The sequence below is a fragment of the Melanostigma gelatinosum genome (genome assembly GCF_949748355.1).
Source record: "Melanostigma gelatinosum genome assembly, chromosome: 11".
NCBI lineage: Eukaryota > Metazoa > Chordata > Actinopteri > Perciformes > Zoarcidae > Melanostigma > Melanostigma gelatinosum.
In genome coordinates, this window is record NC_136644.1 from 23,257,293 (window position 1) to 23,271,590 (window position 14,298).

Consider the following 14,298-nt stretch of genomic DNA (forward strand, 5'->3'; position numbering starts at 1 on the left):
AATAAGACTGGCGTTGGGTGCAAATGTGTGTACACAAAATGAATATTTGCTGCGGGTTTTCACTGAACTGAGCCTGAACGCATCATATTGTAACTAAACGGAACCATCGTTCGTATATATACGTGTATGTGTGTGTGTGTGTATATATATATATATACATACATAATTATGAGCTACTAAGTCATAAGATTAGTAAATTCGTATAAGTAAAGCTGAGGTAATGGTGTATTATTGAAGAAGAAGAAGAAGAAGAAGAAGAAGAAGCTAAACGGAAGTTCTCGAAATTACGAGGCGTTCTGAATGCGACATGAAGATAAACACGCACACTATGCAGATGTTTGCGGTTATCGACCTTACGGATTATTTAGCAAACGATACGTTTATTTAAAGGACAGATCTGCTCCGCACTCCGTATTGTTTTGTGTCTGTAAGACTGAGATGGTTTCTAGGTAAGCAGTGTTTATGTTAACGCCATTGTTAGCTCACGTTAGCTCAAGTTACACTGTTGTGAAGGTTAGCTAACGCTAATTAACGTTACTATACTAACGTAATGTCAACTGTTACCGCTCAGGCGACTAGGAATTGTTTTCTCGTAACTCTAATGTCTTGTCAGCCAAAACTGCATTTTAATAAGAGGTCAAATGTTTCCCTGGTGAACTTTGACATTCACATGTTGTGTCCTAGGCATGGCTAGTAAAGTGTGGCTAGCTAAAGTTAGTTAGCTACAGCATAATGATCTTTGGATAAACTGTGCGACGTGCCTTATCAGCATGGGCCTTCGTAAAAAACAAAACGTTGTGTGTGTGTGTGCTTTAACTCTAATGACCCTTAAGCAATGCTCCTATTTAATCCCTGACTTTACATTATATTTATACTTTTACTGAAGTAAATAAAGTAATACCACAGTGTAAAATACTCTGTTGCCAGTAAAAGTCCTGCAATCGAAATTGTTTCTGAAGTTAAAAAAATATATTCACATTCAAAATTTAAACTCTGCAGAATGGCCCATTTCAGAGTAATATATATTATCTTACTGCATTATAACTAACATATAGATCCCTTTGATGTTGCGGCTGGTTAAAGTGGGGCTAATTTTTACTATATACTGCCAGGTAGCTTGTGAATTCCACCAAAGGATCAGTAAAGGTTTATCTTTATCCATATTCCTAATGTATCAAGTAGAAGTAAAGTACGTCAAACTTGTCTTACACACCTCTTCTGCTGCCTCATTCCTCTGTTATAGGGTTCAAATTACCATTACTGTCAAATCAAATGTCACAGATTATTCTGCTCCTCCCACCAGTTCCAACCAGCAGGAAATGAGATGTAACCCTCTGGAACTGAACTTTCTTCTGCCGTCTCTCTTTCTTTCTCTCGTGCGTTCAGTCGCTCAGTTTGACGAACACACTCTCTCAGGATGGTGTCATACAAGCGGCTGAACCCGGAAGATGTTCAGTTTTCCGGCGAGGTTTTGTCAGAAGAGCCTTGTCCTGTGCGTGAAGAAGTTCCAGTGAGTTCATATGTTTACGTATATACCGCTCCCTTTGCCTCTGACCTCCTGCAGTCAGCTTTTAAAGTGTATCATAATTTCGGCAGAATCTTCATGCTCTTTCTTCAGGCTGCCAGTTCTTTGGGATATTTTAGAATCTATGCATTAGTCTCATTATTTCTCTGTTTTTAGTCGATAACGCGCTGCTATTGCTGTCTGTCTAATCCATTTATCCATTTCAGTATAAAGGGACTAGTCTGAGTCCTCGTGGTTGCTTCTCTGAACGTGTTGCTTATGTGATTCCCTTGTTGTGTTTCAAGGCTCCGGAGCCAGAGGAAGCCTCCCTGCTTCCCCGAAGGCCGCGGTGCTCCGTCACCACATGCCTCCTGGTGATTGGCGCCCTGCTGCTGCTCCTCTGCGGGGGCTGGCTACTGGGCATGTTCTGGCTGCACCGTCCGTCCAACCAGCAGCCACACCGGCCCCCGCCACCGGCCCCTGCGCAAACACCGGACTCTCAAGTAGAAACGGGAGTGAACGACACTGCAGCTGCCTTCCGCCGAGAGGCCTGCAGTTTAATCCCCGAGGCGTGGAGGTTTGACTGCTACCCCGAAAGAGCCGTGGTTGTGACCCGAGAGTTGTGTGAGGCGAGGAACTGTTGCTTCTTCCCTGCGTCCGCTCCCTCCTCCTCCGCTGCCGCCCGCCCATCCGGGAGAAACGGCATCCCTTGGTGTTTCTATCCTCAGGATTTCCCTTCCTACTCGCTGGTGTCGATAAACGACACATCGCTGGGACAGAAAGGTACGCTGGTGAGGGAGGTGAAGACCTACTACCCTGCAGATATCCTCACTCTGGAGGTGGAGATACGTCACGAGACAGACACGCGGCTACGTGTCAGGGTGAGTGAGTGAGGGACTCACGTGAGCATTCAGTCATGTTTTACTCCGCATGCAGTTTCTGTTTTTTAATCAAGAGCTTTACTTTTTACATCTGTGAGGAGGACTTGTAGCACTATCAGTGATCTAGCATGAATTTAAGGTACATGTAATGATACTGATCAATTACAAAACAATTCTCATCAAGGCATAGTAGAATATTTAGTCATTTAAACAGTTTTTCATGCACAAAAGCTCTGATATTGTGAAGAAGCGCTGACCTTGCAGCTGCTTAAGTTTGCTGAGAGTGTCAAAGTCTTAAAGTGCTCAATCAATGTTTTTATATTGATCGATTAATGAATCAATTTAAATGCCAAAAGGTCACTCTTAAACACACAAACAAGTATCACCTGACTCTGCACTTCCCCTTTGCTCTGTGACAAAGTTAGTGACTAGCTCATGAAGAAAGTGGAGCATATATGACCCAGTAACACTTAAAGGAGCTGGTAGGAACCAAAACTGATCTAAAACCAGTTTAACCAATATCTACATAGGGGAGCAGGTCCGCTCCACTGAGTCCTCTATCTTGCGCCGCCGCCATGTTGCTACAGAAACCCAGAATGGACAAACCAAGCGCTGGCTCTGGAGAAGGCCATTTGCCTTTCTGCTTAGCGTAGAAGGTGTCCAATGATGCCTACACACTTGGCACATGCGAGATGTTTCAGTTGGTAACTAGATGCCACAAAATCCAACACTGGCCCTTTAAGACTACTTGTGATGTTTTGTGAAATACCGCTGTAAATTCTCTGGTCTGTATGTTGATAACTAACCTTTCCTCGCGTTTCCCAATCTAGATCACCGACCCCTCTAGTCCGAGGTTCGAGGTTCCGATCTCTGTTCCCGCTGCCGCCAAGAAGGCCGACAGTCCAGACTACATCGTGGAGCTTTCAGAGAGTCCGTTTGGTCTCATCGTGAAGAGGAGCTCCACAGGAGTAGTGCTGTAAGTCTGAGTGACGGAAGGCCGATGATCACAATCGCACGCTTCTGTTGTTTACTAGAAACTCTCTGAAAGCACATTCCGTTGTGAAAATAATAATGACTGACGCCATAACACTCCTTTCAACTGCTTCCTGTTAGTCTCAACACCACAGTGGCTCCTCTCTTCTACGCGGATCAGTTCCTCCAGTTTTCCACCTCCCTGCAGAGCCAGTTCATTTACGGCCTGGGTGAGCACCGCGCCACCTTCCTGCATGACCTGCACTGGAACACGCTCACCATGTGGGCCAGAGATGTGCCTCCTACGGTATGGAAAATCACGTTTTTGTCCTTTTTTCTTTTTCTTTTGAAATGTACAGCTTGCTTTTCTGGCTCTTCTGGCCCACAATCCTTTGTGCTGCTGATATATGAGAGAGTTCGAAGGGCCATGTTGAGTCCCAATTGAATGCATACTGCATGCAGCAGTACGTACTTTATTAGGGCAGCTTCGGTATGTACTAAAAGTAACGATAGAAAGGATGCGATTTGGAACGCCTCTTTGGTGTCGTGATGAATAAATAGCTTTTAGAGACACTTGATGGAACTGAGCCGTCGTTAATTCTTTCATTCATCCGACATTGTAGGAGCAGACAAACCTGTACGGAGCTCATCCGTTCTACCTGGCGATGGAGGACGGAGGCAACGCGCACGGCTTCTTCCTGCTGAACAGCAACGCCATGGGTCAGTGTGCTCGTCGCCCCCGATACTTTCCTCTCCAGCATTCACCACGCGCAGTGACGCACGTCAGCAGCTGATTCTGACAGTGTCACAACAGTTCATTGATGAAAACAGAAGTCTCTGAATAGTTTGTACAGTCAGCAGTGTCAGTAAATGTCTTTCCAGTGTTTGGTGAAGAGGTGATTTAGGGCTCGTGTTGCTCATGCAAAGGTTGAATTGGTTTGCAAACTAGTTACTCCGAATATCCCATCTCTATCTCTTTAGCTTCATTTAACAGCTGACTCTGCAGGATTCTCTTACAAATGTTTCATCAGCAGTTTTTCCTGTTTGCTCAGATGTGGCCCTGCAGCCCGCCCCGGCCCTCACCTGGCGCACGATTGGTGGAATCCTTGACTTTTACGTTTTCCTCGGTCCTGATCCTGCTTCCGTGATTGGACAGTATGTGGAGGTCGTAGGTCAGCAGGAGTCTGCTGGGATGTGGGTTGTTTGGGCTTTTGTGTGAAACCTTTAATGCTGCTGTCTTGGGTAAGACTAAAAAAGACATTTAAAACCTCAAAAGATTTCGGTTAAAAATCAATTCTTACAGAATATATTTTACAACAGTTACTCACTTAGAGAGTTCTGGGTTGCAGTACCTCTGATGGACTTTGCATCATATTACTGGATGAATCGGGAAAAACAATTTGATAAAACTACTCAAAAATGCAAATTACTTTTTTTGAAAATATGTGCAAAAATAGATTCAAAGGGATGTCAACGTTCACGTCATTAAGGATAAAATAATTTGAAGATATTCATCTTCATGGACTTCTATGTCCATAAAGATGTAACGCAGTACGGATGAGAGCTCTCCTCGTCCCTCCACCTCTTCACAGGATACCCGGCGATGCCCGTCTACTGGGCTTTGGGCTACCATCTCTGTCGCTGGGGTTACAAAACCAGCAATTCCACCTGGGAGGTTGTCAAGAGCTTGAGGAATTATGGGATACCCCAGGTACAGTTGAGCCAGCAGACTGTTTGTTTCTTTGTGTGTCAGTATTCATTTGTTTCTCGTTCTTTTGTTCAAATCGATACTTGTGTGTTGACTTGTTCACAGGACGTCCAGTGGAACGACATCGACTACATGGACCAATTCCTGGACTTTACTTTTGACCCGACAAAGTTCGGCACTCTGCCGGATCTGGTCAAGGACCTGCACGCTCACGACCAGCGCTACGTCATGATCCTGGTACACGGGAGTTTGCGTTTGCTTTGATACGTGTCGTCTGATTCGGAGTGTTTGTATGACGGTTGTGTCTGTGACCTGCAGGACCCGGGTATCAGCAGCTCGCAGCCCGAGGGCTCCTACTGGCCGTACGACGAGGGGCTCAGGAGAAACGTTTTCATTAAAGACGCCGACGGGAAAACACTCATTGGGAAGGTGAGACCCTGTAATGATGTTGCACAAATGAGGCTAACCAACACACATTTACTACACTGACAAACGGAAAGGTTATGGCTGCATTAGAAATACGACTGTCCATCTCTTCCTCCAGGTGTGGCCTGGTCTGACAGCATATCCTGATTTCTCTGATGATGTGACGCATGAATGGTGGTATGACAACCTCCAGAGGTTCCACGAGAAGGTGCCATTTGATGGATTGTGGATCGTAAGTATGGGAAGAACTGACTATCTGCACCTCACGATATATACATCTTCTCCCTGACCTTCGTCTCATTTATTTCTTTCTTTTAGGACATGAATGAGCCGTCAAATTTCCTGGACGGGTCCACCAACGGCTGTCCATCAAACAGTCTTGAAAATCCTCCTTACACACCCGGTGAGAGATCACACGACATATGCACAATGACACACTGCCTGTGATTGTCAAAATGTTAAATTGTCTCTTTCTCCCTTTTTTAGGTGTCCTTGGAGGTCTGCTGAGAGCTAAAACAGTGTGTGCCACCGCACAGCAGAAGCAGTCCGTCCACTATAACATGCACAGCCTCTATGGACTGATGGAAGCCAAGGCGTCTGCAAGGTCCAAAGACCTATAACGCCACATAGACGCACACACGGCAAAGATAAACCGCTGAGCGACTTCTTTGTTACGTGGTCCTTTCTTTAAATCTCCTGCCTGTCCGCTGTCTTTGCTTGTTTTGTGTCCAGCGCTCTGAAGCGGATCCTGGCAAAGAGACCGTTCGTAATCTCTCGCTCCACCTTCCCCAGTCAGGGGATGTTCTCTGGTCACTGGCTGGGAGACAACAGGAGCCAGTGGAAAGATCTGTACTCTTCCATCGCAGGTGAGACGCATGGGTTGCACCTCTTTACAGCGCTGTAAATCAACTTTTAATGGATATATAGTCGGGCTGCGGGGAATCGACTCTATACTCACTGCTTACGAATGCCCGACAGGCAAAGTTAGCAGCTCCCTGGTGAGGAAAGCAGAAGCTAGCTAAGGCGCTAAAGCTAAAGACCCACTCGGACACATTTTCACAGAAGTTGGGGAGATCAACACAGAGTTAGAGCTGTCTGTGGTTTCACATGTTTTATTGCAGACACTACTCTGTACTGAGGATGAAGAGTAACACCCGCACTCTCCTCATCATACAAGTGTTTTCCCCCTCCATGTCCTCCCGATGTTGCTCACCTTCTCTCTTGTCTCCTTCAGGTATCTTGACCTTTAACCTTCTTGGCATCCCGTTGGTGGGAGCCGACATCTGTGGCTTCGGCGAGGAGCCAGAGGAGGAGCTCTGTGTCCGCTGGACGCAGCTGGGAGCTTTCTATCCCTTCACGCGCAACCACAACACCGTCGACATGGCGGTGAGATCTTAATATCGCAGCTCCAAAAGCCGAGCGCTGGTCTGTCCTTCGGCCCCTGTTGATGTTTATGTTTTTTTTGTTTCATTTACAGCCTCAAGACCCGACAGCGTTCAGCCCTCTGGCTCGTACAGCCATGAAGCAGGCTCTGCTGCTGCGGTATTCCCTCTTCCCCGTCCTGTACACTCTCTTCCATCATGCGCATGCACACGGACACACTGTCGCCCGGCCCTTAATGTTTGAGTAAGTATTCAATGTTCTTTATCTTTGTCTGGACTGGGAGCGTCGTTGCCTCACTGTAAATGTCCCTGTGTGCTCTCCAAAGGTTCCCGAAAGACGTGAGAACATATGGGGTTGACAAACAGTTCTTGTGGGGGAAGAGTTTACTGGTGACACCAGTGTTGGATCCGGGAGTCGACTCCGTGGACGGTTACTTCCCAGAGGGTCTGTGGTACGACTACTACACGGTAAGACCTGCACTCCCTCAACACTCGGGCCGAGACTCGCCCCGCACAAACCCGACACCTGAGCATTTATACTTTGCCACGTGGATGACTGCAAACAGACGGTTTCATTTGTGAATCGGACCCGGCATATAGCGGTTGCAAATGCTCCTCGATTGATGGCGCTATCAGCGACCGCTATCCATTCTTTGTGACTTCGCACCACAGAGTACACGGTGTTGTGTGAGTCAGGAACAAAATGGTGTAAACAGTTGGTGATGGTCTACTCCCCAGGGCGACTCCCTGCGCAGTAAGGGTGAAGACCTTCGACTCCACGCCCCTCTCGATAAGATCAACCTGCATTTGCGCGAGGGCTCTATAACACCAACGCAGGTAAATATATCCTTTTCTTTATATACAGTGTGAGATGATCTGTTTAGCATACGCTGGATGTTCGTTTCATGAGCTGACGTTTTGAGATTTCTGCAACTAAAACTGCTGCTGCCTCCCCAAAGTGGTGGAGGTGAAGTTTGTCCTTCAGTTTCACCAACACTGAAGATGCCGTCGACATAAATAACGTCAGATGTACTCATCTAGCATCTGTTAAGCATTTTAATTGGGACTATTTCTTTTAGGGGAAAGTAGTTCCAGTGAAAACTGTCTGTGAAGCCTGAAAAACAACATTTTTGAAAGAAATGTTTTTTGGCCTTTTGCCTTCATTTGAGAGATGACAGTATAGAAATGAATGAATGAATGAATGAAATTTATTTATAGAGTGCTTTTCACAGACATGACATCACAAAGTGCTTAACAGCAGAAATTTAAAAACATAAAAAACCACAATGTGACCCTAGGGTCAATAAATGACATACACAGAATAAAATAAAATAAGAAAGATTGGGGGTTATGGAATCAAATGAAGGAATCAAACCTGGGTCTTTGTGGTTTTGACCTTTTTTTTTGTGGATCTGACAAATGAAACCTTCCAACCAGAAGTCTGTAACGTCACATTCGTTTGTCTTCTCTCCTCGTTCGTGTGTACAGGCGGCCAACCTGACGCTGTGGGTGAGCAGCGGTCAGCCTCTCCATCTGGTCTCGGCTCTCTCGGACGACGGCGGCGGAGGCTCAGCCAGCGGAGATCTGTACTGGGACGACGGAGAGAGCATCGACACCTACGAGAACCACCTGTACTCCTACATCGTCTTCAACGTCGCTCAGGTGCCCGCGCTGGTGGAAAACCTCCACAAACTGCGTCTGTAGTTGTTTGATTGAGCTCACGGGTGTGTGTGTGTGTGTCGATGAAGAGAAACTTACTGAAAGCACAACATACTTTGTAGCAGCGGTGCATTCTGGTCCGCTGAGGTCTCATTGATGCCCATTGTTCGAAAATTGCGTGTTGAAATCTGTTGTGGGACGTAAAACCACAACAATACGCTGAGGGGAATAATTCTCTGGTTTGATCGCTACCAGCCGAAGTGAAATAAGAATAATTGGTCGGTGCGGCTTCAGCGTCGCGACGTAACTCACCCGGCCGTGTCCATCTGCTCGTTTTCGTAGAACGCCATGACATCACAGGTGCTCCACAGCAACGTGGAGGCCACGTACATCACCGTGGAGACGGCCTCCTTCTACGGTGTGAAGCAGGAGCCGAGCAGAGTGCTGGTGAACTCCCAGGATGCAGCGTTCACGTACAGACCCAACCAGGTGAGGGTCGGGGGGGTAAACCACCTGGGAGCTGCGGTCGTGCTTGATGTTCACGCGGAGTCGTGAAGTGGTAGACGTCCCTGGTGACTCATCGTGAGGGGATCTAACAGGGGTGTGGTTTCTCCAGATCTTCTGTGGGGAGAGGAACTTCAAGTCAATGTTATTTATTTATTTATTTATTTAAGGGGCTTTACAATCTATACAGCACACTCGATTAAAGGCCAAACTAATGGAAGAGCAACAGAGGAGAGGTCCTTCTTCCTGAACAGACACTGAATAGATATCGTGTGTGCAGAATAACCATCGTGATGAAAAGGTACGGTAAAGACTACCGGGATTTTAAACATACATGAGGAACTGATCCGAGAGTTTTTCAAGCAGCTTCTCGTGTCTCCAAACGGATCATCGTTCAGCTGCAACGTTGTTTATTTCACCGTTTACGCCTCAGCAGTGGTTGAAGTATTAATATCATTTACTGAAGGAAAACTGTAAAAACACAAGTTAAAAGCCCGGTATTCAAGATGGTACTTCAGTAAAAGTACAGTCCAGTAAAATTTGGCAACAAAGCGTATTTAAGTACGACAAGTACTCATTGTGCAGACTGGTCCATATCAGTGCTGTATTTTTAAATTATTGGATCATTATTGTTCACACATGAAAGCACTACTTAAATGTTGTTGTTTTATTTATTTTATAACCTACTTTTTAATGTAAAATCCTAATCTGAAAAGTAAGTATAACTGGTAAATAAAAGGAGTAAGAACGTGCGATATTCCTGAAATATAGTGAAGTAGAAGTACTAAGCATGAAATGGGAAAACAAGAAGTATATTCATGGTACTTGGGGGAATGTACTGGCTTACTTTGTGTGACAGCGCTGGTGTTTTAACACAGAGTGCTGAATCCACAGAGCTGCAGCAGGCGAGTGTCGCGTAACTTCGATATTCCTCTTCCGTACTCCACGAGTTGTGAAGGCGTTAGATTAACGTGTTTTATTTGTTGTTATCAGAATGGAGAAGCGCTTCATGCTGAATTGATGTGTTTTCTCTCTGCAGGTGTTGACAGTTGCAGAGCTCGGTCTCAACCTCAGTCAGAACTTCACCATCAGCTGGATGTGATGAATCGGATGTTTTTATGCACACGGTGCAGTCTTTATGTTTTAGGACGGTGGTGTTTTGTCTCTGTGGTCTTAAAGCGAACAATAACTGAGGTTAACGTGCTCATTTTCACGTTTTTGTTTTGGGTGATCGGCGTAGGACTCGTGATCTTTTTTGAAGCCGCGGGGACTCTGCGTAAAGCAGAGCTAACGGTTCCCAACTCCCCTCAAATTAAAGCGGAGAGTCAGCGCTCTACTCTCAGTCATTGTTGCGTTTCGTATCTAATGTGCTGGAGTACAGAAACAGAAGAAGCTGTCCTCCTTTTAGAAAAGATGAACAGATAAACAGGTACTCTGGAGTGAGTCAAGTCAAGTTTGTGTTCATCATATTTGTCAAAAACAAATGCACCAACACACACGAAGACTCGTGAAAGTACAACACACACGACCACCGACCTCCAGTAGTCTGGACACTGCTTTAAATATCCATGTGGAAAATCTCATTTAATGCCTGATAACTTATCGCTGAACCGTCATCGGATTTCAACAAAAAGCTTGTGTTGGTGACTTTTTTTTAGTTTAACTTTTATTTCAGTTCATGAATCAAATCTGAACTTTATTATTTTTTAAATTCTCATCAGCAGTACGGTTTTGTGCAATAAGTGAAACAGAGGATGAGTCTGAACATTGGTCAGGATGTAATGCGTTGTATGTGCTTGAATGCTATTTACAGCGTTTGCACTAATTAGTACTGCAGTGCTGTAAAGGAAGAAGCAGGTGCCGGTTTGTGTGTCTCCAGGTTTGCAGCAAATGATCCTTTTGTTCAGTGTTGTGTTGTAAGCCTATGACGCTTGAGGATTACTTTAATGTACGCTACACCAGCCATATGTGTCTCCTGCAATCATCTCACTGTGATTCTCTTGTTTTCTTCTGACGGCAGAATGTAACGAAAACCTGAAGCGAAGTTCATTTATTCCGCTTGAATTTGACCGTGAAGCTGTGAACATCTGATTTGAAAAAGTGTAGTATTCTATTATTCATTGTGTTTAATTTATGTGTAATTGCTTAAATTTAATTATGAGAACAATATTTAAACTTCTGGAGTTTTGCTGGATTTTTTTTTTCTTTCATGACAAACATTTTTTTGTGGCAACAATAAAAGAAAGAACAAGTTTATTCAATTTGAATACATTTTATTGATTACATTTTGTATCTTGCCTGCATTTGAATTTGAACCTTGAGGTGCTGGAGCACGTGTGCCACTAGAGGACACACTTTCTCAATGCTGTGGTCAGTGTTGGATTTATTCCTCATAACAGATTCTGTTGTCCCCCCCCCCCCCCCCCCCAAAGGCTACAACATACCGGATGTCATTTGTCGTACATTTTCAGTTTAATTTATTTGAATTGTTTTAACTCAAAAAGTAGGAGCTTCAAACAAAACCAAATATTTCCCCCGTCTCTACAACTCTGGTCAAATCATCCCTGAACGAGGTATTTAGGTCCAACGTAACCAAGAGAGAGTTAAAGTACATGCAGCTTTACTGTAACAATAACAGATGACTTATCTTTTAATACTTATTGTTCTTGAGTGAATTGCAACCTTTGAAGACGGAGAAACCGCAAGATGTGAGGTTAATGTTTACCTTATTTATCTAAACCTTATGAAGGTAGAAATCCTCGTCTGCGTTGGCTCAAATGAAAAGAAACGCATCCAATATTATATGTTAAATGTGTCACATCTTCACTGCATCATTAATTCTAACCACATATTCCTCCTTCTTCTGTCAGTGTTTCCCTTTAATCAGCTCTGCGGCCTTTCTTTCTCTTTCTCTGAGTCTTTCAGTCTCCCTCATTCTAAACCCTGCAGCTTTGTTCTGCGGATAGAAGAGTCTCAGGGTGTCTGGTATTAAGATACGAGGGTCATCTGAGGACTGAGCTCAATTAGCTGGTCTCTGAAAAAAATCTCTTCCCATAATTAACATCAGAATGTGGTGCATTCCCTCCACAGACGTTGATCTCGTGACACCAAACAAGTATCCGATTGTCTCCAACAAACGCACTTATCAGCAACAGAAAGTGAAAGCGGAGACAACTTGTGTTCTATTCCCCCTCTGATAGCGGGGTCCAATCCTCCTCCACTGCTGATACACATGTTTTTATTGGCTCTGTGCAAACGTTCACAGGCTAACTGTTTCCAGATGGTTAGTGGAGGGCACATATATCATTCTGCAGAGGGGGGAGGCGAGAGAGGGAGGGGGTCCGTCAAAAGCATTCTGCTCTACTGACGAGGGCATTTCCTGTCTGGATTTGGGAGGATTAAGTATTTGTGCGTGGGGGGTGTTTGTATGGTCGGCATGCAGAGAGAGGGACAACGTACGGGACTCTTCGGGGATCGTGCTCATGTTTGATTTGGCTCCTGATGCACGTGGGAGGAATGGGAACAGATATGTGAAAGCAAAAAAAAGGGATGTAGTGTCAGGGTTTACACGTTTTTAGGAAAAACAAAACATTGTTAATGTTTCAGTCTGGCCTGGTGTTCTATTTATGGAGCATATTTCACAGTGAAAGCTTCACAAAAAACATCTGTTACGTATTAACTGAAAACTTTCATTTAATCGTTTTGGACAAATGGGTATTGTTGTGCAAGAGAGTCTGGAGGGTCATGAAAAATATCTAAAAGCAGCTTCATTGTTCGATTGTTAAACTTTCCTTTTCTGTCTGGGTGTGTTTTTTTTTTTAACAAAGTTTGTCTCAAACTGACAAACAGTGCAACAAAAACACATTACAGCTCTTTTAACGGCGTGCTCTTTATATTCACTTCCAATCAGCTCATCGAGACATCCAGTTCTGCAAATCCAGAGTCGAGTCCGGACTACGTTGGGGATCACTTCGTTCGGACTTAAGTTTAAGTTTGTGGTTCGAGTTTTAGGTATCGGTAATAATTAAGTGAAGAAATGTCATGCATGGACATATACAAGTCAAAATAGTGCATGTGGGGAAACAGGGGAAGAATCTGCAGGTTGCTCAGTCAGTGTTACACTCTGTAGTCTGTATTGGGCCGCCACACCTACAGCTTCCACAAAGGTGAGACATGAACTCGCCAAATATTTACCCTGTTATCTAATTCACTTTTTCTATTTGCTCTCCTTGCTTTGGTTTAACTGTGTGTGTGTGTGTGTGTGTGTGTGTGTGTGTGTGTGTGTGTGTGTGTGTGTGTGTGTGTGTGTGTGTGTGTGTGTGTGTGTGTGTGTGTGTGTGTGTGTGTGTGTGTGTGTGTGTGTCTTTCCGAGCAACATCTGACTGAGAGTGACACGAGGGTCACTTGAGTGTAAATATAGAACAAAAGAGTTTGACCCCTGACACAGAGAGGGAAATGATGATTCATAACAAGTGGAGTGATATGTGATTTTAGAAAACGTCACAAGAGCTGAGAGCCACACCCAGGAGCCTATATCTCCTGCACACGCCTCCATTTAAAAAAAATAGGAATATCAAAGTATCCACAAGCCTGAAATTGCATCTAAATACAGAAACACCGTGACGGCACAGTGTACTGACCACGCCCAGGAGTGCGCCTCTACATCACAGCGGCAAGGTGGGAAAAAAAGAGGTAAAAGATGCTAAAAAGCTTCTTTGGCGGATATTGAAAGATGGATCTAATTTGCTAAATCAACGTTGTGGTATATTAAGCGGTGGGAATAGGTGATGTGTACATGCCACAGGTGTGTTTGTGGTGTTTTATGAATGGACACTATGTATTGTAATATAACTGTAGCCTGTTACCTCATTCTGCTTACGAACAAGACACACAAACGGGAACAGCAAGCAACGTTTCTCTGCAGTGAAGACGGCGGTGCAATGCACAGACCGGCTGAGTCAGCGAAACAAAGCTGCTGCTTGCTGAACAGAGCGCATGTGCAGGTGTCAGGTAACCTTGTGAACAGACACACTCCCAGCAGACAGGACAGGACAGGACAGACCGCCTTACGAAAGCAACAACCACACCTGGTTAACTGGTGGCACGGTTTACTGAAATAGCTCCATATTATAACCTTTAAATCAATGTGGCACGTTCCTTTAATGTAAAATGTAAATGTGTGACGGTTAGCTGCTATATGGGAGGTGATTCATGAGGGGAAGAGCCTCATGTTTAGTTTTTGGGTGTGTTTTTGAGGTGGAG

The 14,298-nt window shown here is 44.7% G+C and overlaps 1 protein-coding gene across 1 annotated transcript; it reads left to right on the forward strand.

The window, feature by feature from the left end:
• Nucleotides 1-310: 310 nt before the first annotated feature.
• Nucleotides 311-11,277, forward strand: gaa2 (alpha glucosidase 2). Its single transcript, XM_079279240.1, has 21 exons — nt 311-449; nt 1,387-1,510; nt 1,810-2,385; nt 3,216-3,361; nt 3,499-3,664; nt 3,981-4,077; nt 4,410-4,529; nt 4,950-5,068; nt 5,171-5,302; nt 5,384-5,494; nt 5,610-5,723; nt 5,810-5,894; nt 5,978-6,095; nt 6,224-6,357; nt 6,726-6,877; nt 6,969-7,117; nt 7,200-7,341; nt 7,612-7,710; nt 8,362-8,535; nt 8,875-9,021; nt 10,076-11,277. Exons 2-21 carry the CDS (start codon nt 1,418-1,420, stop codon nt 10,136-10,138), a joined length of 2,937 nt encoding a protein of 978 aa, XP_079135366.1. The 5' UTR covers nt 311-449; nt 1,387-1,417; the 3' UTR covers nt 10,139-11,277.
• The last annotated feature ends 3,021 nt before the right edge of the window (nt 11,278-14,298 follow it).

Coding starts and splice junctions, on each gene's coding strand:
- gaa2 (XM_079279240.1), top strand. CDS start 1,418: ATGGTGTCATACAAGCGGCTGAACCCGGAAGATGTTCAGTTTTCCGGC. Junction 1,511..1,809: donor CTGTGCGTGAAGAAGTTCCA/GTGAGTTCATAT, acceptor TTGTGTTTCAAG/GCTCCGGAGCCAGAGGAAGC. Junction 3,665..3,980: donor CCAGAGATGTGCCTCCTACG/GTATGGAAAATC, acceptor CCGACATTGTAG/GAGCAGACAAACCTGTACGG.